Source organism: Didymella exigua (assembly GCF_010094145.1).
Source record: "Didymella exigua CBS 183.55 unplaced genomic scaffold M421scaffold_16, whole genome shotgun sequence".
NCBI lineage: Eukaryota > Fungi > Ascomycota > Dothideomycetes > Pleosporales > Didymellaceae > Didymella > Didymella exigua.
This window is the reverse complement of record NW_022984790.1, coordinates 64,763-86,005: the sequence shown is the minus strand read 5'-3', so window position 1 is coordinate 86,005 and position 21,243 is coordinate 64,763. Positions and strand designations below refer to the sequence as shown.

Here is a 21,243-nt window from a genome sequence, read left to right as displayed (position 1 = left end):
ATCGCTGGGTGTGAGCAAACCCGGTCGGCGAGAAAACGGTGTTTATAAACGGTGATTGGTTGAAGTGAAGGGAGCTCGAAGATCTGGTCGAAGCGTAGCGACGCCATCACCCTCTGAGATTGCTGTGAATCAAGTGAAAGCAAAGCTTGCACGTTATCATATGTATGATTTTCATCAGCAGATAATAGTTGTCCGTCGCGAGAGGCCCCGCGGCTTGTAGTAATGTGCTGTCTTGGTAACGTAGTGCACTAGACAGATATGTCAACTCCCCAACTCCAGCCGACCATTTAGGCTGTACACCTCCTCCCATGTTGAACAACAAGCCCAACACCGTGCGCTAAATGCAGTGACAAGATTAAACACAACACGAGGCAGCTCATAGCCGAACGAAGCTAACGCCGAACCATGATCATCACCTCCACTGGCCTTGGCTGAGTGCTAGCAACCCTTCAACGCAGCCAGCTTCTTCCGCCGAGCTCAAGTTGGTACGAGCACTGCCACTGTCGCCGTTCATGAACGTTCGCAGCTCGTCGTCCTGCTCTGGGTCGATGGCAGCCTTGCCTCCCTTCTTTGCTTTCGCGAGCAAGGCACCAAGGCTCGCACTCTGTGAGATGATGTTGGTATTCTCGCCGAGGACCTTGCGAGGTCGTGTGGCCGAGCCAGGGGTAGCAAGTCCACGCCTTCGTACCGACTTCGGCATGTCTGGCTCCCAATTTTCCTTGTCTGATTCTGTCGAGGGGAAGTCGTCTGACTCAGTCTCGTCGCTGTCCTTCGGCTTCTTCCCACTTGAGAAGACGTTGAACGTCGATGCGCGTTGCATGGAACCGCGGGATTTCTTCACGCCCGAAGAGCCAGGTGCCTTGTGCGAGCTCTGCCTCGACTTCAGAGGGGTGTTTTGTCGTGCCTGGTTCTGAGTCAAGATCCTCCTGTTCGCGCGCAGTAGTCCAATCGCGTCTGCCGCACTGCCGCTGCCCTCCTGCTCTGCACGCGCTGTCAAGCTCGTGTTGTGCCGTGTGTCAGGGTCGCACCAGAACTCCCAGGCTCTCGAGTCTCTGCTCCTTCCGATGTTGGGTGATATGCGTGCCATCTTGGGGCTGGGCTCTCCCCTCGCTGCAGCGAAGAGACGGTCGTTCAAGCCTGCGGCGCTATAACTTCGTCGTAGACCGGCGGCGGCACGGGCGAAAGGGACTGGTGTGGTCTTTGGGTGGGGCGGCGACGGCGTCTTGTCGAGATCTGTGACGACGCGTGCTAAGCCATCTTCGTTTGTAGCTATCCGCACGAAAGAGTGTGCGCGTTTCAGGGGACGCGTATCCGCTGACTTGGACTTGGGCGCCTCAGGAGACTCAACGGCCGTGGGAGGTGCATTTGGGAACGTGATCGTCTCTGACGCGTAGTCTTCAGCAGAGCGCACGAACGACGCACTACGACGGTTCGAGATCCACGATGTCCGCGGCTGCGCACCCTGCGACGCCGATGCGCTTTGCTGCGAGTTGCTGATTTCTGTGGGCGCGGCGTCAGTGGGCTGGAGGGCGGTCGAGGCCTCTACTGTTGGCTGTGCTGTTGCTGTCTGAGTCGTATCTTCGACTGCTGCTGCCGTCTGCGCGTTTGCGTGCGGCACCGGCACGGTTTCGTCTGATGTGGCTTCAGATGTCGTTGGTTGCGCGGGTGCGTCGGTCTTCGGCATCTCTGCCCCCGGCTCCGGCGCGTTCCCGTCCTCGCGCGCGTGCTCGTCTTCGGTCGCGGGATCAGACATGTTGGATGATGACGACATGAGCGACGCAGAAGAAGAAGGCTCGAGCGGTCGCGAGCGGCGGCGGTCGTTTTGTCTTTTGTTCTGAAACCAGATCTGCCGGTGTGGTTAGTCGCTCACGCTCGTGACGTGGAACAAGGTGGGCGGAAGCACGTACCTGGACCTCCTTCTCGCCAAGCGCGACTTTGCGGACGATCTCCAGACGCGCAGCCTTGTCTGGCTTGGAGTTGATCAGGTACTCGGCCTTGAGAACGTCTTCGTCCTCCTTGCTGTGGGATGGACGTCAGCGCGCTGGGTTGCCGAGTTGGTGGGGCATAGCGCAACCGAAGCTAGCACGAGCCAGCGCGTCTGCGAAATGCTCGACACGGGTTGGGGTGGAATGACTTTGTGGAAAACAAAACTTACGAGGTGCGTCTGCGTTTCTGGCGCGCGAGAGGTTTGTTGTCGACGTCCGGAGGCATTTTGTTTGCGACCGTCTCTGGCGAGTGCACCAGAAATGCAAAATCCGTCGTGACCGCGGCTGCAAAGTCGCGTCTGCCAATGGCATCAGACGCGACTGGGAGTGGCGACGAGGGTGACATTGCGAAGAACGGCCGTAACAATGGCTGAGCAAGAAGCGAGTGGTTCAAGAGTCAATTCGCATTGGATCTCGAGGAAAGTAATAGAGACACGACGTGGTGGCAGGGAATGCTAGACGCGTTGGTAGAGCGCGTTGCGCCGGGTCCGGACGCAAGTCACATCACATCCACTGCACTTTACCTGTTGAGAACATGGAAAGTCCGTGCCACACTTTGAGCCTCACGTTTTGGCGGAACACAACCTCTGATCCTGCGTTCAGTAATGGTCGAATAAATGCGCTTTTTGTCGTTATGTCATTCCCATCTACTCATCGGGAGTCTATAGCTCTTTTGAGCATGCTGGATTGGTTTGACGCGTCGTCGATCCTATATCTCCGATTTGGCACCTCAGCACGAGCACGAGCTCGGCTGCCAACATGAACCATGGTGGGCCGCGCAGGACGCGTCTCGAAACTACTCAGCGGCTCCTGCCGCCCTCACTGCCCTGCCATGGCAATATTGCTTTTCGCGACTCTTCAACACCAGCGATCCTCACTACAGTAGTCAAGCGGCCATCGACCAGGCCATGATTTACTGACCAAGGCATGTACAAGAGGCGCAACAGTGAGGCAAATGACAACGAATATCAACAAGCCGATATGTAGGCTCCAAGCAACACGCGACTTCCTCGAACTGGTTCTCGACGTTTCGTCCAGCACGCGTTCCCAATAATACAGATAACTCAACATCATTGGATTTCCGCTAAACCACCGTTTCTTTGTTGGGTGTTTAGAGGTAATCTGAATCGTTAGTTCCGAGGTCCGATCATTCTCTTCTGACACTTGAACGCGCTGTCATGTGACCATGGACATCATGTGACCGCTTGCCATTCTGGGTTGATGGCAAGCGAGACGGGCCTTCCGTTGGAGCCCCACCTGCAACGTCTCTGCTACAACTCTCTAGGAAAAATTCAATCCCCTCGTCAGATCGTTGCCGCCCATTGCGAACTGTCGTTACAGCCTCCACACCGCTAAGAAGGCAACGGCTAGGCAACGTTACCGCTATTACTTCCAGCCCAATCCCGCCATGGCGGTTTCACCGTAAGACGGGCTGAACATCACGCCGATATTTACGTCTACGAATTATGCACCTACGAGCACTAGACTACCGAACACCTGACTGTCTGCCTGTCTATGCGCTCGACCTTTGCTCTTGCAGTCCCTCTCTGCCAGCACCGGTGAAGTCGAACAGTCCTCCAGGCGGAAGTGACTATTGAAGAGCTGGATCCTTGGTTTTGGGACAGCCACCGTCTGCTGGTCATCTCTGTGCTACCCTCATCAAATGGTTTGTCCGGCGCCTGTCGTCTGCCTCAGGCATGTTGAGCCGCGATTCTGACAGCGAGGCTGAACGGTGCAAACGGCTCGGAGATGACCTAGCATCCTGTGATCGACCACAACGCATCCTTCGAGACCGTTTCCTCTGTACGAGGAGCCCGATTCTGCGTTTCTGGGGCATTTTCGGGAACAGCGACGTCTTGGACGGGTCACCGGTTTTCGGCCCCAGAGTCGTAGCCGATCTCTTTAGCAAGCTCGCTCCGTCTTGACTGATACCTGATTGGTGTGACACTAACGAAAATGCATCTGACTGCATTCTGGAGAAGCTGCTAGGCCTGCGCGACCGGTAAAGATCCCCGCCGCTCTCCTGGCATTCGCGTCCCACAGCCATGTAGTCGGTACCTGCGCCCCACACAAGAACACACCAAGCATCAACTCGAACCCAGTCAGTCTACAGCGTAGGGCTAGCCCAATGTGTCTGCCTATGCATTTCCATAGAGCGGATTGGTCGAGAGCAGAGGGCCCTGGGCACGACACCACCGGTTCCCTGCGTCTGCTCATGTATTCACCCTCGTGCTGCGTTGCTACGGTGTGGGGTCCTCAAGCATGTGATGCCACATCGCTCAAGTCGACGAGCACATGCCCTTGCATCCTTGATTCGTGGATTATCTAGGAGTGGTCAGTGTTGACATGCGGCTCTCTGAGGGCGGCTTCGATACTTGCATGTGCGGGTGACATCCGCTCCGAGCAGGGCGTCGCCCCGCATAATGGTACTCACATGTCGAGTTGCTCCGTGGTATGGCCGGACTATAGAGCGCCCTCGCTGGCAGCTGCGAATGGACCAGCCTAGTTCATGTATGCCGTGGGGATACCGACTGTCACTAGGAACTCAGTGGAAGCAGGCAACCACAAGGCTGATGTGATGACTTGTAGCTATTGGCCTATTGCTTCTGCCGAGCCCATCAAGACGCGAAGGTCCTTGCGCGTCCCAAAAACCGAGGGGGCGTAGCTTCGATACTGCACTTCACTACGCCAGTATTGAGGTCAGTGCACTTGGGCTCATGGATTGAAGAGGCCTAGTGGCAGGCTACCCTCTGTGACGCCTGGAAAATGCAACCTTCCCAGAGTGCGCATAACCTCCGGCCTTACATGAGTGTACATTCCTTCATCGTCTCCGAGCCCAGTGTGGGATCCTGACTATGAGCATCAACGCCTTGTGTTACTGTAATGGACGCTTAGTCGTGGATATGACGGTCACTGCATGAGCTAGAACGTCTCTAGAGTACCCAAGGCTGGTCGACGTTTCCTGAGACATCCGTAGATCTCACTCAGGTCGTTGTTGAGAGAGGATTAGACAAAGAATGTCTAATATGCGCGTAGCAGTCGCCGGCACGTGTAGTCTGGCACTCCTGATCGCTCAGGAGATCCAAGAGTCGACCAGCCATCAAGTCATCATTCTGTCGAGGATGGTGAGTATATTGACCCAATTTATGTCTCAGCCCTGTGGCTAATACCTTCCAGAACCAGCCGATCCTGACATCGCAAGGGTACCAGTGCCAGGTCGTCAACTACAAAAGTTCATCGTCTCTGCAGTATGCACTGATGGGAGTGGACACTGTCATTTCCACAGTGACTGGAAGACCTCAGCTCCGGCTCATCGAATCGGCTGTACAGTGCCGCGTCCGAAGGTTCGCGCCTGCCGAGTTCGAAGGTCGTCCGGGACTGCAATCACCGAACAGCATCCTGGATCGTGGAAAGAGCGCAGCTCGCAGCCTGCTTCGAGACTATGCTACATATATGCAGTCAACGACTTTCGTATGTGGCATCTTCTACGAACGTTTCGCTGTTGGCGGCCTGCGAGCGCACCAGGTGGGTGCCGAAGTTGCGAATGGAGAGGGAGACTATATCGCAGACCTTCGCAACATGAGCGCAGTAGCACCCATCTACGATGGTGCGAACAACTACTCGTCCTTGTGTCTGACCTCCATGTACGACGTTGCCAAATTCGTCGTCAAGTCTCTGGACATGGCCAGTTGGCCGAGCGAGATGTCCATGTGCGGGGAGAGAATGACCGTCCACGCGCTCATCAACCTCATGGGTATATGCAGAGGTGTGTTGCTTCGTCCTTGTGGTCGAGCGTCTCACTGACTACTTCACAGGCCGACCACTGAATCCCGTCGAGTGGCAAAATCCATCAGGTACGACCTCTGAAGCAGGCGTATTCCTTTAGGTACTGACCTCATCTCAAAGGTCTTCAATATCAACTCAGTATCGCCAACGACAAGACTCAGCAGCAACGCATCGCGACCCATCTGGCCACGGCCGAAGGACGGTACGACTTCGCTCCGCCTGCGTACCTCAATAGCATGTATCCAGAGGTCGTGGTCACGGGTCTCCGACACTGGCTTACACATACCTGGGCTGCTGTGTCCTGAGCAAGACAACTCTGCTGTCGATAGGCGTTCCTCTCGTCTCTTTTCATGAATCTGCTGTTTGTGTGCTCCCACGATGGTTCCTCGGCACTTTGCTCTTTCATCAACCTGTTTTACGTAGAAGCTTCGGGATTGATTGCAGCAGACGCACTGGATTGATAGCATGCGTGCTAAACCTGCAGATCTTGGCCATCCACTGTCGTGCAGACTGCGTGTTAGCTTTTGGCGATGTCGCGATCGCGAGACATCGATGCCCACTTGCAGAAGACCACTTGGGCCACCCAGCGATGATGCAATGTGCTGACTCGGAAGCAGGGCACGCAACCACGATCCTTTGGATCCTCGAGCTCATGGGGCTCAACATCAAAAACTCGTCTCGCAGGCTCCATCAGGACCGGGGAACTGCGGCTCAAGCGGGCCCCTGCAATCGCAATCGCAATCGCGTTGGTCAATTCTGCAACACAGTCCCCGCCTGATGATGCAAGGGCCCACTGAATTGCGGGTGTGAGCAGATGCGAATCTTCGATGCGAATCGTGTGTTTTCTATGTCAAGATGATGTCACGGCACCCGCCCCAACACCCTCTGCGATAAAATTGCTAAATGCGCCCGCGAGAAAAGATTTCCTCCAGCATCAACGTAAATACAATCAATCGCAGTCAGTAACTACTCGACTCGACTCCATTACCTTACCTTTTCAACGACTTCACAAACGTAAGTTTACAATTCAATGTTGCGCCGCTCGAGTTTACTTAGTACTCCTTCATGCTGCCATGGGCGTCACGAACACCACAACTAACAACGCCCCAGCCACACACTCAAAATGGTTTCCTCGCAGCAAGGCTACGCTCCCACCACCACCGACATGAAGGCCTCAGCCTCAACCATCGACGAGGTCAAGTCAAACCTGCCGCTCCCCGAGCAGCCCCCCGTTGCCTCGGACTTCAACTCGTCCGACGCGCGCACCGTCAACGTCGGCTCCGGCAGCCAGTCCGCTACTGTCGGCTCTGCGGAGCCTGCTGGCCGCGAGGGCAAGGATGGCCTGCGTGGTCTTCCCAACGACGCTGTTACCCGCGACCAGAAGAACCACGCTGGTCTTGAGCAGACCACCGGATAGGACCTGGGTACGCCCTCTTCATCTAAGTAGATGTTGAGCGTCGATGGTGAGCATTGACGGGTATGGTGTGCGATATGTATGCAATGCATGTTTGCATCGGCGTTTGGGATACCAGAGTATTGCTTTTGTTAGGGATCTTACCTTGTGCGCACTGCGTCAGCAAATGCAGTAGTGCAGCTGCGAGAGCAGTCGAGTGTGGAATAGATGATGAGTAACGAACGATTAAGCCGGGCCTGAGTGATGCGTCTGTGATTTCGGCTGCCGCGTGCTACTGGCATGCAAATATTGGCAAATTACACTCGAACGCTCACCTTCAGCGCATGCGCTCCTGGCTGCAGAGCGAGACGCAGAGACATGATGTTTATACTGCAGGCGTGTCGTACACCCACCATTGAATGAAGATATGTATGCCACGACGCTGGGAAGATGATGGGTTGGGGTGATGGTGCCATCCACCACCGTGGTTGCAGGTTGACACTGCTTATCCCTGAGATCAGGTTGCTTGGACAATAGCAAAACAAGATCCCAAGTCCGGCACCTCGGTTCTGGACGACCAATTAGCCTCTCGTTAGCTGCGTCCGGATAGCTCTAGCGGAGCAGCGTTGGAGCTGTCATCAAGCCCACTAGATGGGGAGCTGGAGAGCTACCAAACCGCTTGACGTCACAATGTAGCAGCTCCGCATGACGCAAGAGCATGTCACTAGCTGAGGCAGGATATAGGTGCTGTTGTCTTGAGGGAGATGAGCAGCAGAACAATCCACCGCATTCCAGGCATTTCAACAGATACTTGCACACAGCATATCACGTACCATGTCTCAGTCTCACGGCCAGAAAGTAAGAGCCACCCCACCCAGGGCCCGCTCGCACGAGTCAAGCCTCGCCTTGCCTCGTGCATGCATAATGCCACATCGTCATGTCATAGGCATCCTAGCTCACAAGTCCAGGTAACGACGGACCCGCGGTCCCAGATCCCCATCCACGAAGGCGTGGGCATGGTGACCAGCGACTCGCTCGCAGCCGAGTCGCTCAAGGGCAGCGGCTCCTTTGGTGAAGGCAACCCCAAAGCCGCAGCGTCGGCGCAGCCCTCAGCAGGCAGCACAGCCGCCAACACGGACACGAGTGGGGCACGCACACTCGACGCCGCCGTCGACGCCGAAGCGCGTGACGCAGCGTCCAACTGGTCAGAGCAGGCGCAGCTCAGCGCGGGCAGCGGGCTCGGACTCGGCAAAGAGCACGGCGTGGGGCCCACGTACAACAAGGTCGGCGGCGCGACAGGGTGGGGAACCTCGACGCAGCCGCCGTCGTCGCACGTCGAGGAGGTACTAGGCGGGTTCGCGGGCGCCGGCGATAGCGTGAGGGATCACGAGGGCGCGTTCAAGATGCCTGGCAAGAACGTCACTGAGGACCCCAACTTGACGGGCAAGAGGGAGTTTGGGCCAATTGGTACTAAGAAGGACCCCGCAAGGGTGGCCGAGCTGGAGCAGACGAAGCACAATGCGGCGGTTGGGGGTGGTGGGCTTGGGGATGGAAAGCATGAAGGGGGCAGCAAGTTCAGTGGGCTGAGCGACGAGGCTGCTTAGATGGGTGTTGAGGACGGGGATTATGAATGAGCAAATGCAGAGAACTACTACGAATTGTCTCCATTATGACCCTGTCGAGGTTCTAGTGTAGCAGGAGACAACGTAGTGACTGAACCCTGGGGCACTGTTGGGGTTTTGGTGTTGCAGGTGACAGCGTGGGGCATTCCCGCGGCCGAATTACTAGCTCCACGGGTTCAGAACGTCCAAGTGGCCTTTCGGCGACGCGTAGGCCGAAGTTGACTTGATGTGTTCGCAGTCAGCAGTGGCGCTCCTTCCACTCCACCACCGATTCCTTACGTGGCTGTCTCTCATCGAGCACTTGTAGTCGCAATTGGGTTAGCTGTGACCGCGTTGCGCAATTGTTCGCCGCCATGAACGGCTATGTGCAGGACCAGGGCTATGTGCAGGACCAAGGCTATGTGCAAGACCAGGGCTACGCGCAGAACCAGAGCTACGGGCAAAATCAGAGCTATGTGCAGGACCACAGCTACGCGCAGAAGCTCGACGAGGATGCGTTTGGGCCGTCCAAGGGCGGCATTGTGAGCAGCTTCGACGCTTTTCGTAGGTAGTCTCCATGCGGTCCTGAGATTCACTCTAATCCGCACAGCCAAAACCAAGAAGACGTACCTCGTCCAGGGCCGCAACTCGTCCGCCTGGACCGTCACGCTCATCCTCACGTGCATCTGGCTGGCCTGGACCGAGACGTCGCGCTGGTTCACCGGCACGACGACGCAGACCTTCTCCGTCGAGAAGGGCGTCTCGCACGACATGCAGATCAACCTCGACATCATCGTCGGTATGCGCTGCGCCGACCTGCACGTCAATATGCAAGACGCGGCCGGCGACCGCACCCTCGCCGGCGACCTGCTGCGCAAGGACGCAACGAGCTGGGCGCAGTGGACGGGCAAGAACGCCGAGAAGGGCGTGCATGAACTCCACGCCGACGACATCGGCCAGGGCTGGCAGATGGACGACCTCGAGGTGCACAACCACCTCAATGCCAAGCAGAAGAAGAAGTTCTCCAAGACGCCGCGCATCAAGGGCGCCACCGACTCGTGCCGCATCTTCGGCAGCCTCGACGGCAACAAGGTCCAGGGCGACTTCCACATCACCGCCCGCGGCCACGGCTACATGGAGTTCGGCGAGCATCTGGACCACAAGTGTACCCTCCCCCTCGCTGCCGCACATGCAGGCCCCCACTGACACCCCTCGCAGCATTCAACTTCTCCCACATGGTCCGCGAGCTGTCCTTCGGCCCGTACTTCCCCTCCATGGACAACCCGCTCGACAACACCATCGCCCTGACCCCGACCCCGGACGACCACTTCTACAAGTTCCAGTACTACATCTCCATCGTGCCCACCATCTACACCGACAGCCTGCGCGCCATGCGCGCCCTCGACAGCGCCGACAGCGCCGCCACCGCCGGCCTGTTCGCGCAGCACGCGATCAAGACGAACCAGTACGCCGTGACCTCGCAGTCGCACACGGTGCCCGAGCAGAGCGTGCCCGGCGTCTTCGTCAAGTTCGACATCGAGCCCATCACCCTCAGCGTCGTCGAGGAGTGGGGCGGCTTCTGGCCGCTCGTCGTCCGCCTCGTCAACGTCATCAGCGGCGTCATGGTCGCCGGTGGCTGGGCCTGGCAGATGTACGATCTTGCCCTTGAGGTCTGGGGCAGGAGGGCAAGGCGGGCGCGCGACTTGGGCGTCTTGGGCACCCCGGCCATGGAGAAGAAGAGCTGGGATTAGAGGAGGGAGAGGATTGAATATGTGGCATTTCATTCAAGATTAGACATGTGGCATTTCACTCAAGAGTGAACGTGTGATTGCATTTCAGGCGTTGATGATTGTGTGTCGGCGTTTAGGTTGTTTTGCGAGTCAATGCATATTCACATGACGACAGCGAGTCCGACGTGCAACGTCGCCGCGCATTGTCAGCCTTGATCCAACTCTTGTGTGCAAAGTGGCGTTTTGGTGTTCGGTCAGGTCCTGGGTCTTATAACTCTGTGAGCTGCTCTGTGAGGGCCTAGCTCTGTGAGGGTCTAGCTCTGTGAGGGTCTTCGCCCAACGGGGCCTCTCGTCTCCAAGGAATGCGTGCCACGAACCGCACTCAGCCCTGACATTTCCTTACTTGCTGCCTCGTGCGACACCTCACTCTGACCCGCAGACGGCGTTGCACGGACGCATCAGCTAGGCAGGCTGTTCCGTGCTTGCGCTGAGCTGCCACGCACAAAATCTCTTCATCGATGGATGTTGACATTCAGAATGGCAATTGCACGCGATGACATCGCCCAAGCCCTCGCCAATGCAGCCAGCGTGACGTTATCAGATCCTCTTCACACCAAGCCCATGGGGCGACCGCTGGTGGTGGCCCGGCAGCATGGTTTGCAGGCTCCAGCTCCAGTCGCACATCGTCACACAGCACCCGGAGCTCGAGTCACTGGTCATGGTGCCTCCCGCCATGCAACCAGCCAGCAGCGCGTTACCAAGCCGAGCCTAGTATCTACCGGCCGTGAACGGCTGAGCGTGCGCAGTGCCGATCAGATAAATGTGATCGTCGCCAGGTGTCAGCCTTCCTGAAACTCTTTCTGCATTCTCTGCTCTTGGAGTGGTGAATGAGATAATTTGCTCTAATAATGAGGACGTCGATGAGAGCAAGCGATACACCTTCGCCCCATGGCGACGAGAAGACCTATGACGTCCATGCACCACCGCCTGACTACAGATCTGGCGACGATACAGATAGCGGAAGCAGCAGCGAGGAAGCCCAAGCCGGCGTCAAAAGAATTGAAGCTGTGAGCAAGGCTTGGACCACCGTGAGCCTAATTGTTGCTTACATTGGGTGTGTACTCTTCAGACAGCTCTCTATCTTCGTAAGATACGAAATGCTGACCCCTTCGCAGACTCATGCTGCTTGCCAATATCACATCCTTTGAGATTCAGGTCACCTCAAACCTCACATTCTATGCAACGAGTGCTTTCAGTTCGCATTCATTGCTATCGACTGTGGCAGTCATCCAGGGTGTCGTGAGCGGTACGTTTCCAACGTTCGAGCTGTATTCCGAGCTTCAGCGCTAATTCATTCCAGCTGCGATCAAGCCTCCCATGGGTAAGATCGCCGATGTGTTCGGACGGCTAGAATCATTCAGCATCTCGATTCTTTTCTACACGCTCGGCTACATCCAACAAGCTGCCTCGAATAACGTTCGAACATACGCCGGCGCTCAAGTCTTCTGGGCTGCTGGGTTCAACGGGCTTCAAGTCCTGCAGCAGATCTTTGTCGCAGACACGACAGATCTGCTCAATCGCGCTCTGTACTCCACTATCTTCGACCTGCCTTTCCTCTGGACCACTTTTGCAGGACCCCAGGCCGCCAATGCCATCCTCACCAACACCACTTGGCGCTGGGGCTATGGAATCTGGGCCATCATCCTCCCTGTTGCTTTCATTCCTCTTGCAGTGAGCCTGTTCATGAACCATCGCCGCGCAAAGAAGCTCGGTCTGGACTTTCCGAGTCCATTCAGGGGCTACAGCGTCGGCTCCATCTTCAAAAACCTCTGGTACGACATGGATGTGTTCGGCCTGCTGCTGTTAGCTGCAGGAATCTCACTGATTTTACTCCCTCTCACGCTCGCTCCAAACGCAAACGGAGGATGGCGCAACGGTAGTATGATCGCCATGCTGGTCATCGGCGGCATTGTATGCATCCTGTTTCCGTTCTGGGAGACAAGCAAGAAGCTCGCACCGAAGGCTTTTTTCCCACCCAACCTGTTCAGGAACAGGACAGTGGTCGCGGGTGTTTTGATCGCTTTCTTCTACTTCAGTGAGTCGATTGTTGCTTTGGATCTGATGGGCGTACTGACGACGTGCAGTGGCGTTCTACATGAGCGTTTTCCCGTACTTTTTCTCGTACTTGCTCATCGTGCAGAACAAGTCGCAGGTGACTGCGGGCTATATCACGCGCGTCTTTACATTCGCGTCGACCGTCTCTTCCATCGTCGTGTCTTTGATCATCAAATGGACTGGACACTACAAGTACTTCGTCACGGCTGGAGCAGCCATCTACATAATGGGCTTGTAAGTCTGCTCGCGTCCGAAACACAGACGGAAAGCTAATCGCGTGCAGTGGAATCATGCTCGCTTACCGCACCGAGGATGCATCAACATGGTCCATCATCGGCACCCAGATCGCAATCGGCATCGGCGGCGGCTTCCTCAACGTCCCAGCCCAGCTGGGCGTGCAAGCATCGGCATCGCACCAGCAAGTCGCCGCTGCGACAACCGTCTTCCTTACCATCCTCGAGATCGGTGGCGCGGTCGGTGCCGCCGTCTCTGGCGCCATCTGGACCACCTACGTGCCGCGCAAGCTGCAGGCGTACCTGCCACCCGACGTCGCCCCCAACTACGCGACGATATACAGCGACGGCGTCACGGCGGCAAACTACTCGCTGTACCCCCACGGCTCGCTGGAGCGCATTGCCATCAACAGGGCGTATCAGGAGACGATGCGGTACATGCTCATCGGCGCCATTTGTGCCGCTGTGCCCATCCTGCCGCTGTCGCTGTGCATGAAGAACTACAAGCTGGATCAGATGACGCAGCCTGTAAAGGGTAAGGTCATTGGCACGTCGAACGAGCGGAGCGAGGCAACGAGCTGGAGGTTCTGGCAGCGGGGAGAGAGCACTCACGCTGTCTCTTGAAGTGTGCTCAGTGCCTTTCTGTATGCGTGTTTATATCATTACTTTCTATATCGTCATTGCTCGGCTACATTTTTATATCGCGCGCAGAGTCTTGGGTAATCAGATTGATTCGAGATGATGCAAGGAAGAAGAGAACGCCCGACCGAAGTCATGAGGGGTTCGGCTGGAAAGCCAGAGAGGCCCCCCTACTTTAGCGGACCAGCCCTCCTGCTGCTAGAGACAAGGAACTGCCTGCTGCCAAAGAGAAGAAACCGTCTGCTCTCTGGAAGAGGCCTTGTGTTTCGTGGCCGTGACTAGATTCGGGCGCTGTGTCGCGCTGACACATGCAAGCAGGCCGGAAAGACGAAGACGTGTCTAGACCTCGTTCTCATTGCGTTAAATTATGATTAAGAAATGCGAACAACTGTCCATCTACAGTTCGCGGAGCACTTGCTCACTACCGCTCCCCTTCCGTCCCCAATCGCCTCAACACCATACACTCACCCACTCTACAAAGCAGGAGCATTGGGGTCCATCATGCACTGATCAACACGCATCAGCTGCTTGCCCGTCGCCTTGGCGATCTGGATGAACTGCCGCAGGTAGCTGACAGTGGAGGGGTACAGGTAATGCAGAACAACCAAGTTACCGCCCTTGTTAACATCGCGCTGGAACGCAGTCATCTGCTGCTCCGGGGTGTTGGTCTCGGCCCACAACCAATCCTCGACGTCGACGGACCAGTTGGTGATGGTGGGCTTGCGGCCCACGGCCTTTGCGAGACGCGAGCGCATGCGCGCACCCTCGTTGCCGAAGGGAGGGCGGAAGTAGGACGTGTCGAGACCGTTGAATTGGCTCTTCATGGCTTTGATGTCCTCGTTGTACTCCCAGTCGATCGAGGCGTAGTCGGGAAGGCCCTCCATCTTGGGGTGGGTGAAGGAGTGGAGCGCGAGCTGGTGGCCGGCGGCCTGCATCTCCTTGTAGACGTTGGTCAGGTTGGTGGTCTCGTCGAGGAGGGGCGCGCCGACGGTGAAGAAGGTGACCTTGATGTTCTCTTCGCGGATGATCTTGAGGACTTCCTGCGCGAGGTCTGGGATGCCGTCGTCGATGGCGAAAGCGAACGAGTTGGGGCGCTTGCAGGCGAAGACGAGGTCACCGGACTCCTCATCGTTGGGAATGACGAAGCCGGCAGGGACCGAGGGAACAATCTCCATGACGGTCAGCTTGACGGTGTCGGTGCTGTAGAAACCCTTCAGCGCGAAACCAATGGCCTTTGTCAAGTCAATGTTGAAGTGGCTGATAGGGATGTAGATGTGGCCATTCTTAGCGTAACGGGAAGCCTCGACAGAGTCCCAGGTGAAGGGGTAGGGAGCGATCTCGGGGTTGCAAGCGCTGTTGTGCTGCTGAAAGGCGACGGTGAATTTGGTGGTTCCAGAGTAGGCGATGTGAAGGTACGAGCCCTTGTACTTGCTGAAGTCACTGCAAGATCCAGACACCTGCGAGTAGAAAGAGTAGTCCGCGTCGGTAGACTTGATGGTAAGACCGCCGCTGTAGGTCAGGGTCATGCCATCATCACCACCATGCCAGAAGCCCTGAGCGTTGCTGCCAGCGCTGGCGAACCTGTCAATTACGTAGGCAGCAGCAGTGCCGGTAGGAGCAGCAACAGTAGCAGTAGGAGCGGAGTTAGGATCGGTGGTGGTGACCGTGAACTCGCCAGTGGTGCCACAGTAGAAAGCCATGGGACCGAAGGAGACAGTCTGAGTGAAACCAGCAAAAAGAATGGTGGTAAGCTTCGTAGTGTCCAGTCCAGAATACTTGGAGAAGGGAATAGTGTACAACTTCTCGGTGCCATCGAAAGTCCAGCCAAGCTCAGTGGTGGACTGAGTAAATGCCTGAGCAGCAGTGGGGTTGCAGCTGCTGGAAGAATCAAGCTCAATGTTGAACCTAGTTCCGGCAGGCGCCTTGATGCGGAGAGAGATGCCAGCGTGGTTCTTGGCATTGGCGTTAAAGCAACCGAACTGGGAGTAGAAGTATGAGCTAGTGTCCCTGGGAACGATCTCAACGCGGTTCTTAGATGGCTTGCCAACGGTGAGGGAGGTCATGGTGCCATCTGAGGACGAGGCTTTGTTCAGAGCGTTGTAGAACATGAAGGTAAGACGAGACTGCGATGTCCAGTCATCGACCAGGGAGACAGCGCACGTTCCGGTGGGAGCGGGAACAGTGGAGGTAGCAAGGGTTGTGCGGGTCGAAACAGTAGCAGAGGTAGAACGGATGGTGGAGCTGACACCAGAAGCAGAACGGATGGTGGAGCTGACACCAGATGTAGAGCTGCCACCGCCAGTAGAGCCGCCGGAGCAGCCGAACTGAATGTTGCTCAACTGCCATGTAGCGGTAGTGGAAGAGAATCCAGACCAGACGAAGCCGGTGACGGCGTTTGCGTTGGCACCCGAGAACTGGCTCAGAGGGATGGTGATGGTCTGGGTCTGGCCAGTCAATCCAGTGAACTGAGTGTAGTACGAGGTGTACGAGGACGCCGAGCAGGCTGTCTTAGTCTGCATCTCCAGAGTGCCAGAGCCTCCTGAAACGCCCTTGACGGTGAACTGGATGGAGTTGTAGTTGTTGCTGCTGGCAGCCTGGCACTCGAAGGTCTCATAGAAATATGAGCCAGATTTGGGCTGGAAGGACAGGACTCCGCTGGCAGCCGATATCGTGGTCATGGAGGCATCGTCGCTAGTCCATTGGCCAAGGCTGTTGGTGTTGCTGGACCACTTGGAGAAGTCGTCTATCTTCAAAGCGGAGGTGCAGGCAGCGTAGGCCTGGCTGGCAAAGCCAGCGGCGAGGCCAATTAGGACGGATGAACGCATCTTAAACTAGGCGTAGCGAGAGTATTATAACGAATGTACAGAAGTCAAAGACTTCCAATTGAAATGTCAAAACTACGTCTCGACAAGATCTGGACGATAAATCGTACAGTACCGTCACCAGCGGGCTGCACCGATGTTATATCCAGCGGTAGAACAGGGGCGAGAGCCAAGACATACGCGACATTTTGCCTAGTTTACTGGGCGTGCAAGCCTTCGCGAAGCAATCCTTGTGTTTCGGGAAGACATGATTCTAATTAGGGTGGCCTGGTCTGGGCAGCTGGCGATCCATCGTTCGTTTCGACCATGTTGAGTTTGGCGCGTGCTGACGGTTCGTCCCAAGCAGCGGTTAGGGCAGCAAGGCCCCTGAACTCTTATGCTTCGTTGCTGGGCGTTTGTGGAGCAAGCACTCCTCTGATGACAAGGATTTCGTGATTTTGTCTCAAGCAAGTCAAGCTCCCGCTGGATATGATGGTGATGATGGGCCCTTAGTAACGCTCAAAGATCCATCAATTTGTTTGCGGAGCAAAAGAAGGCCCATCTGCGCTTAGGCCTCATGCAAGCCATCAATGGCGCTGTCCCCAGCTGTGTGCGAAGCAAGGCGGGATGGCATGACAGCAGCCGTGTAGGGGTGTTACCGAGACGGTAAGTCGCCCTCGTACCTTGGCGTGAGAGGCTCACAGAATTCCGCGGTAAGCCACTCGCGCTCGTGCGACGAAGGAACACGAGCATACGCTGTTGGGCTGGAAAAGCGGAGCTGCGGCGCACTTGGCCTTCATCTGCCGAGAACTAAACACGAAGGCCGTCAGCAAGTCAGTAAAGTTGATGTTTGAGGGTGTATTGACGGAAGCAGAGACGGACCAGGCGTCCAGCCTGAGAGCAAAAGTGTGATCACGCTGTCCTTCCAATAATGAGACAGTGCAGACACGAGCTCTCGCGTGGACGTCACACAGCGTGCATGGTATCTGTGTAACCTAAGAGTTGATTTGTCGTCTGTAGCGAATCGTTTCACTAGGCAAGGGCGGTCGGCACGTGCGACCACGAAGCCCAAGGAAGCCAATTCTGACTTCTGCATCCTCATCATCTCCAGCCTCGCGTTTCTTCGCGCTGCCGTGATCTACTTACCCGTACAGCGACATCATCTAGGGCCCGTGGCTGCGCTATTCCGGTACGGTCATAATTCATGCATACGGTTTCGTGAAGGCGCAATCTCTTTCCCGACTTTCGCCAAGTCTGCCCCTGCCAAGGTGCCATCAGCAAAAAGGCGGACCGCCACGAGGTCGTGGTTTCAACAACAAAGTAGTCAGGGACCTGGGTCTGATGGGTCGCAAATCTTGTTCCCGACCAAAGCCTCTTGTGCGGAGCTATACGCCCCGTTACCACCAACATAGATCATGATCGGTCATCCTGCGGTGGGATCCTATGTCTTACTAGTACCGCGAAATGTGCCATTCAGCTTTCTCCGGATTAGGAGATCTTGCCAACTTCAATGGCACAACTGTCGGTACAGCTCCACAGCGGTAGACATGCATCCATGTTGTATGATGCAGTGTCCTGTTCAGGCACTCATTGGAAGACAGCTCGGATCGCTACTATGGGCAGTTCCAAAAGTAAGCCCTTTCAGAATCCAGGTATCCAGCCATATAATTACACAAGCTTCGACAAAGACATGTAGACAGTCAAAACAAAAAATCGCTGTCATCAACGAGAAAGATCTTGCAATGACCTATAGAAAAAGTTTCAAGATACTCTATCTTCGTCCGCGTCCAGTTCTTACACGTTTTCAATGTGGAATGCAGAACACGGAGGTACGCACGTTCGGGACCGCAGTTCGCCGCTTCCCCGCTCAACCCCACTCCCGTTAGCTTGAGAGTCAGCACGCATCATCACTGCCTGACAGGTGATCCTCAAAGCCAGTAGGAATGCTTTTCGTCTCTCTGCGTCAAGCAATGTTTGAGGACAGGTGACTATCTAGGTTTATCATTCACCGAACACCAGGGCGTCATGGCGAACAACAGCGGGTTTGTACCATCATGCCACACAACTTGAAGGCATACTCATCGACACTTTCAGTCTTATAAGGCTTGCCCAGAAGCTCGCATCAGATGGCCCGTACAGAGTCGAGACGACGCATCGTCGAGTGAGGGCATTGTTCCAAGGCAAATACGTCATCGACACACTACAAGCCTACCACGTCTGGGAACACCCAAATTTTCCACAGTGAGCCTGAGCATCCCAAAATGGTGCAATGAGACTTATGCAATGAAGATTTTACGTCCCCAAAACCGCCTTCAAAGATGTGAACGTCACATTGAAGGATCCGATCGATGGAACTAACAAGACCGTGCATTTCGTCCAACTCGACAACGGCCACAGTGCCACGAACCGAGTCCTTCTCTTCAACACCTCCGCGCTCAAAGACCTCTACAAAGTTGACTTCCACTCCATGGACCAGTGGTTCGAGGAAGATGTCCCGGTCTACGGGCACCCCAAGGACCCTTACAAGCGCATCGACATCCTGCACTCGACGCGCAACATCAAGGTAGGCATTGACGGCGTCGTGCTCGCTGAGAGCTCAAGCCCGTTGTTTCTACTGGAGACGACGCTCAGGACGAGGCATTACTTGCCACCGACGAGTGTGAAGTGGGAGTGTCTGAGACTGAGCGATACTAAGACCCTTTGTCCTTACAAAGGTCAAGCGAACTACTACGATGTGATCGTGAATGGGAAGGAGTATAGAGATCTGGTCTGGTACTACAGGTACCCTACTAGTGAGAGCACGCCTATTGCTGGGTATATGTGCTTTTACAACGAGAAAGTTGACGTGTGGATCGATGGGGAGAAGGAGCAGTGATGGAAGACTCGCAGTGAATGGACCGATGTAGCACAGCTAATTAGTCTTCGCCTCAAGCAAGCTTGTGGTACTGGCTATAGTTACTTCGAGATGTCGATCCATGTTGTTCGTCTGCCGTCTCAGATGCCTACAATGCTGTAAAATTCGTTCCTTTGTTATTCATTTCAGCAATTGCTCAATAGTACTGTTCACCAACAGGGGGGTTAAATCGCACACAGCGCGTACCTGTACAGTACGAGCGCTCATACTTGAAGCTTTCACTCAGCTTCTGCTCACCTGCCCGCGAGATGCTCACCACATCTGGCGATCGACATTCAGCAAAGCTACTAACGACGACAACCGCAGCGATTACGGAGAATGATCCGCTTCAAGCAGGTATTTATGGCAGCGCGCGAACGCATTGTGCAGCTTGTGCCCTTCTATAACACTCGACGACACTCCGCACAGGCAGACCTCTATCAGCAGCTACATCACTCCTCCGATTCGGTGTGCTCATCTTCTACCCAAGGCGCAGCTTCTACTTTTGCATCGCGGCCATTAGGACGCACACGCGACACTGGCCAACAGGTCCCCTATATACCCCTCCATACCACTCGCAAAGTCACTGCAACAGTCACTCTGGAAACACATGCCGCCCACGTCTGTAAGTTCTCCCACGGCTCCGGACTCCTTGTATACATCAACGGCGCGCTAATGAGCGCTGCCCAAGTAGCTCTCAAGGTCAACATCGCAACACTAGAACTTGTGCGTCGGTTGCCGCTGGCTGAATTGAGCGCTATTGGAACGTGTCTTGCTACAGCCTTCAGCGACGACGAGGAACTTGTGAACATTTTGTGGGTAGAGGTTGGCAACGACACAGAACGAGAATGGCGCGATGCGGAGCGCAGCTGGGACTGCTTTCCTGGTGGGCCATATCAGGCTTATGAAATGGAAGAACATAGCCATAACTCTATGCTACGGCGGTCTTTCCGCCGCTTCGACGAAGCGGAACGCCATCGACTTGCACACAGTGGCTTTTCTTCTATGGCCCACTGGGCTTGTTTCCGCTATCTTCGCCTCTCGGCGAGCAGCAACGAGTCTTTGTCACTACGTTCTGATGTCGAATACTCCTCACGTGGTCTGTCTCAAGCAAGCTCTGGACTACAGCATATCTTGGCTGCATCGGAAACGTGCGTTCTACCAGGAAATTCTGATTTCTTCATTGCTCCATCGTCCTGGGAGGATGAGGACCAGGACGTCGAGCTGACCGCCGAGGAGCTGAAGGCGATTTTGCGCGCGGAGCGCCCGCCCATGACGCCCTCTGATTCCTCCTCGAACTACGCAGTCGAGATGAAGGCCATTCAGTGGCCATTCAAATTGAGCGGAACGTCGTCAGGCTCCTCAGACAAAAATTTCACTCGTGGCCCATGGTCTCCTGGCAAGGGCACTGGCCCCATCATGTCGAGCGAGGAGTTCGATGCTCTGCCAGATTATTCTGATGTCGAAGATGACTCACATTGGGACAACAGAGTGAGCCATATCTTGGCGTTGAATGAGTTCGTCGAGCTTGGAGAGGTGATCTCTGGACGGATTTGGTGATTGAGGATGAATGATTTTCCTCTGTTGATGATAACGTCTGAAGTAAACTCTTGAAGACATAACAATGATCATATTACCTTGCCTTTCTTGCCCGTGTCGTGAGGTAAGGCCCTGTAGGCCATCCCCAAGTGCATGAAGCTGCTGCAAGTGTAAAAGGACGATATTCTCAGTATTGTGTGTGTTCCTTCCTCTTCTGTTCGGTCGAGCTTACCGTGTCTTCCGTGCCTGCCTCGCGCACAGCCTCACCAAGTGATCATGTCCTCAGCTTCAATCAGCCCGCCTCTTTTCTTCTACTGTCATTATGCTCGTGGTATTCCTTTTGCGGGTTACACTGTTGCGCATGTACCGATCTGGTGTTTCCCACTCTACCATCAGCATGTGACACTCTGCCATCATCGCTGTGGCACAGCACCAGCTACAGACGACCAACGAGCTCAGGACTACCCTCGCAAACGGCTGACATGGCTTGAAATGTGACGGACGTTCGAGGGGGCCTGAGGTTGACAG

At 55.5% G+C, this 21,243-nt stretch overlaps 8 protein-coding genes across 8 annotated transcripts; 6 read left to right on the top strand and 2 right to left on the bottom strand.

Annotated features, from left to right (window-relative positions):
- Positions 1-412: 412 nt before the first annotated feature.
- Positions 413-2,331, bottom strand: M421DRAFT_101530 (uncharacterized protein; the record flags this gene model as incomplete). The annotated part of the gene is made up of 3 exons (XM_033586652.1): positions 413-1,846; positions 1,908-2,019; positions 2,156-2,331. The coding sequence occupies 3 exons, from the start codon at positions 2,329-2,331 to the stop codon at positions 413-415; spliced, it is 1,722 nt and encodes a 573-aa protein (XP_033447796.1).
- A 2,671-nt stretch (positions 2,332-5,002) lies between these two features.
- M421DRAFT_64450 (uncharacterized protein) lies at positions 5,003-6,076 on the top strand (the record flags this gene model as incomplete). The annotated part of the gene is made up of 4 exons (XM_033596160.1): positions 5,003-5,110; positions 5,163-5,751; positions 5,801-5,839; positions 5,892-6,076. 4 exons carry the CDS (start codon positions 5,003-5,005, stop codon positions 6,074-6,076), a joined length of 921 nt encoding a protein of 306 aa, XP_033447795.1.
- Positions 6,077-7,913: 1,837 nt separating this feature from the next.
- On the top strand, positions 7,914-8,895 carry M421DRAFT_421384 (uncharacterized protein). The gene is made up of 2 exons (XM_033592807.1): positions 7,914-8,022; positions 8,133-8,895. The coding sequence occupies exons 1-2, from the start codon at positions 7,999-8,001 to the stop codon at positions 8,766-8,768; spliced, it is 660 nt and encodes a 219-aa protein (XP_033447794.1). The 5' UTR covers positions 7,914-7,998; the 3' UTR covers positions 8,769-8,895.
- A 102-nt stretch (positions 8,896-8,997) lies between these two features.
- M421DRAFT_421383 (DUF1692-domain-containing protein) lies at positions 8,998-10,717 on the top strand. The gene is made up of 3 exons (XM_033592806.1): positions 8,998-9,329; positions 9,376-9,930; positions 9,984-10,717. The coding sequence occupies exons 1-3, from the start codon at positions 9,140-9,142 to the stop codon at positions 10,514-10,516; spliced, it is 1,278 nt and encodes a 425-aa protein (XP_033447793.1). The 5' UTR covers positions 8,998-9,139; the 3' UTR covers positions 10,517-10,717.
- Positions 10,718-11,415: 698 nt separating this feature from the next.
- M421DRAFT_64883 (MFS general substrate transporter) lies at positions 11,416-13,467 on the top strand (the record flags this gene model as incomplete). The annotated part of the gene is made up of 5 exons (XM_033596201.1): positions 11,416-11,609; positions 11,671-11,801; positions 11,856-12,590; positions 12,640-12,844; positions 12,894-13,467. 5 exons carry the CDS (start codon positions 11,416-11,418, stop codon positions 13,465-13,467), a joined length of 1,839 nt encoding a protein of 612 aa, XP_033447792.1.
- Positions 13,468-13,955: 488 nt separating this feature from the next.
- M421DRAFT_64461 (carbohydrate esterase family 4 protein) lies at positions 13,956-16,307 on the bottom strand (the record flags this gene model as incomplete). Its single annotated transcript, XM_033596163.1, has 1 exon — positions 13,956-16,307. One exon carries the CDS (start codon positions 16,305-16,307, stop codon positions 13,956-13,958), a length of 2,352 nt encoding a protein of 783 aa, XP_033447791.1.
- A 1,903-nt stretch (positions 16,308-18,210) lies between these two features.
- On the top strand, positions 18,211-19,281 carry M421DRAFT_421381 (DUF427-domain-containing protein). The gene is made up of 3 exons (XM_033592805.1): positions 18,211-18,325; positions 18,378-18,524; positions 18,573-19,281. Exons 1-3 carry the CDS (start codon positions 18,309-18,311, stop codon positions 19,156-19,158), a joined length of 750 nt encoding a protein of 249 aa, XP_033447790.1. The 5' UTR covers positions 18,211-18,308; the 3' UTR covers positions 19,159-19,281.
- Positions 19,282-19,851: 570 nt separating this feature from the next.
- M421DRAFT_5826 (uncharacterized protein) lies at positions 19,852-20,736 on the top strand (the record flags this gene model as incomplete). The annotated part of the gene is made up of 1 exon (XM_033595581.1): positions 19,852-20,736. The coding sequence occupies one exon, from the start codon at positions 19,852-19,854 to the stop codon at positions 20,734-20,736; it is 885 nt and encodes a 294-aa protein (XP_033447789.1).
- Between the last annotated feature and the right edge of the window lie 507 nt (positions 20,737-21,243).

Coding starts and splice junctions, on each gene's coding strand:
- M421DRAFT_421384 (XM_033592807.1), top strand. CDS start 7,999: ATGTCTCAGTCTCACGGCCAGAAA. Junction 8,023..8,132: donor CTCAGTCTCACGGCCAGAAA/GTAAGAGCCACC, acceptor TCACAAGTCCAG/GTAACGACGGACCCGCGGTC.
- M421DRAFT_421383 (XM_033592806.1), top strand. CDS start 9,140: ATGAACGGCTATGTGCAGGACCAGGGCTATGTGCAGGACCAAGGCTAT. Junction 9,330..9,375: donor GAGCAGCTTCGACGCTTTTC/GTAGGTAGTCTC, acceptor TAATCCGCACAG/CCAAAACCAAGAAGACGTAC. Junction 9,931..9,983: donor CGAGCATCTGGACCACAAGT/GTACCCTCCCCC, acceptor CACCCCTCGCAG/CATTCAACTTCTCCCACATG.
- M421DRAFT_421381 (XM_033592805.1), top strand. Junction 18,525..18,572: donor GAACACCCAAATTTTCCACA/GTGAGCCTGAGC, acceptor TATGCAATGAAG/ATTTTACGTCCCCAAAACCG.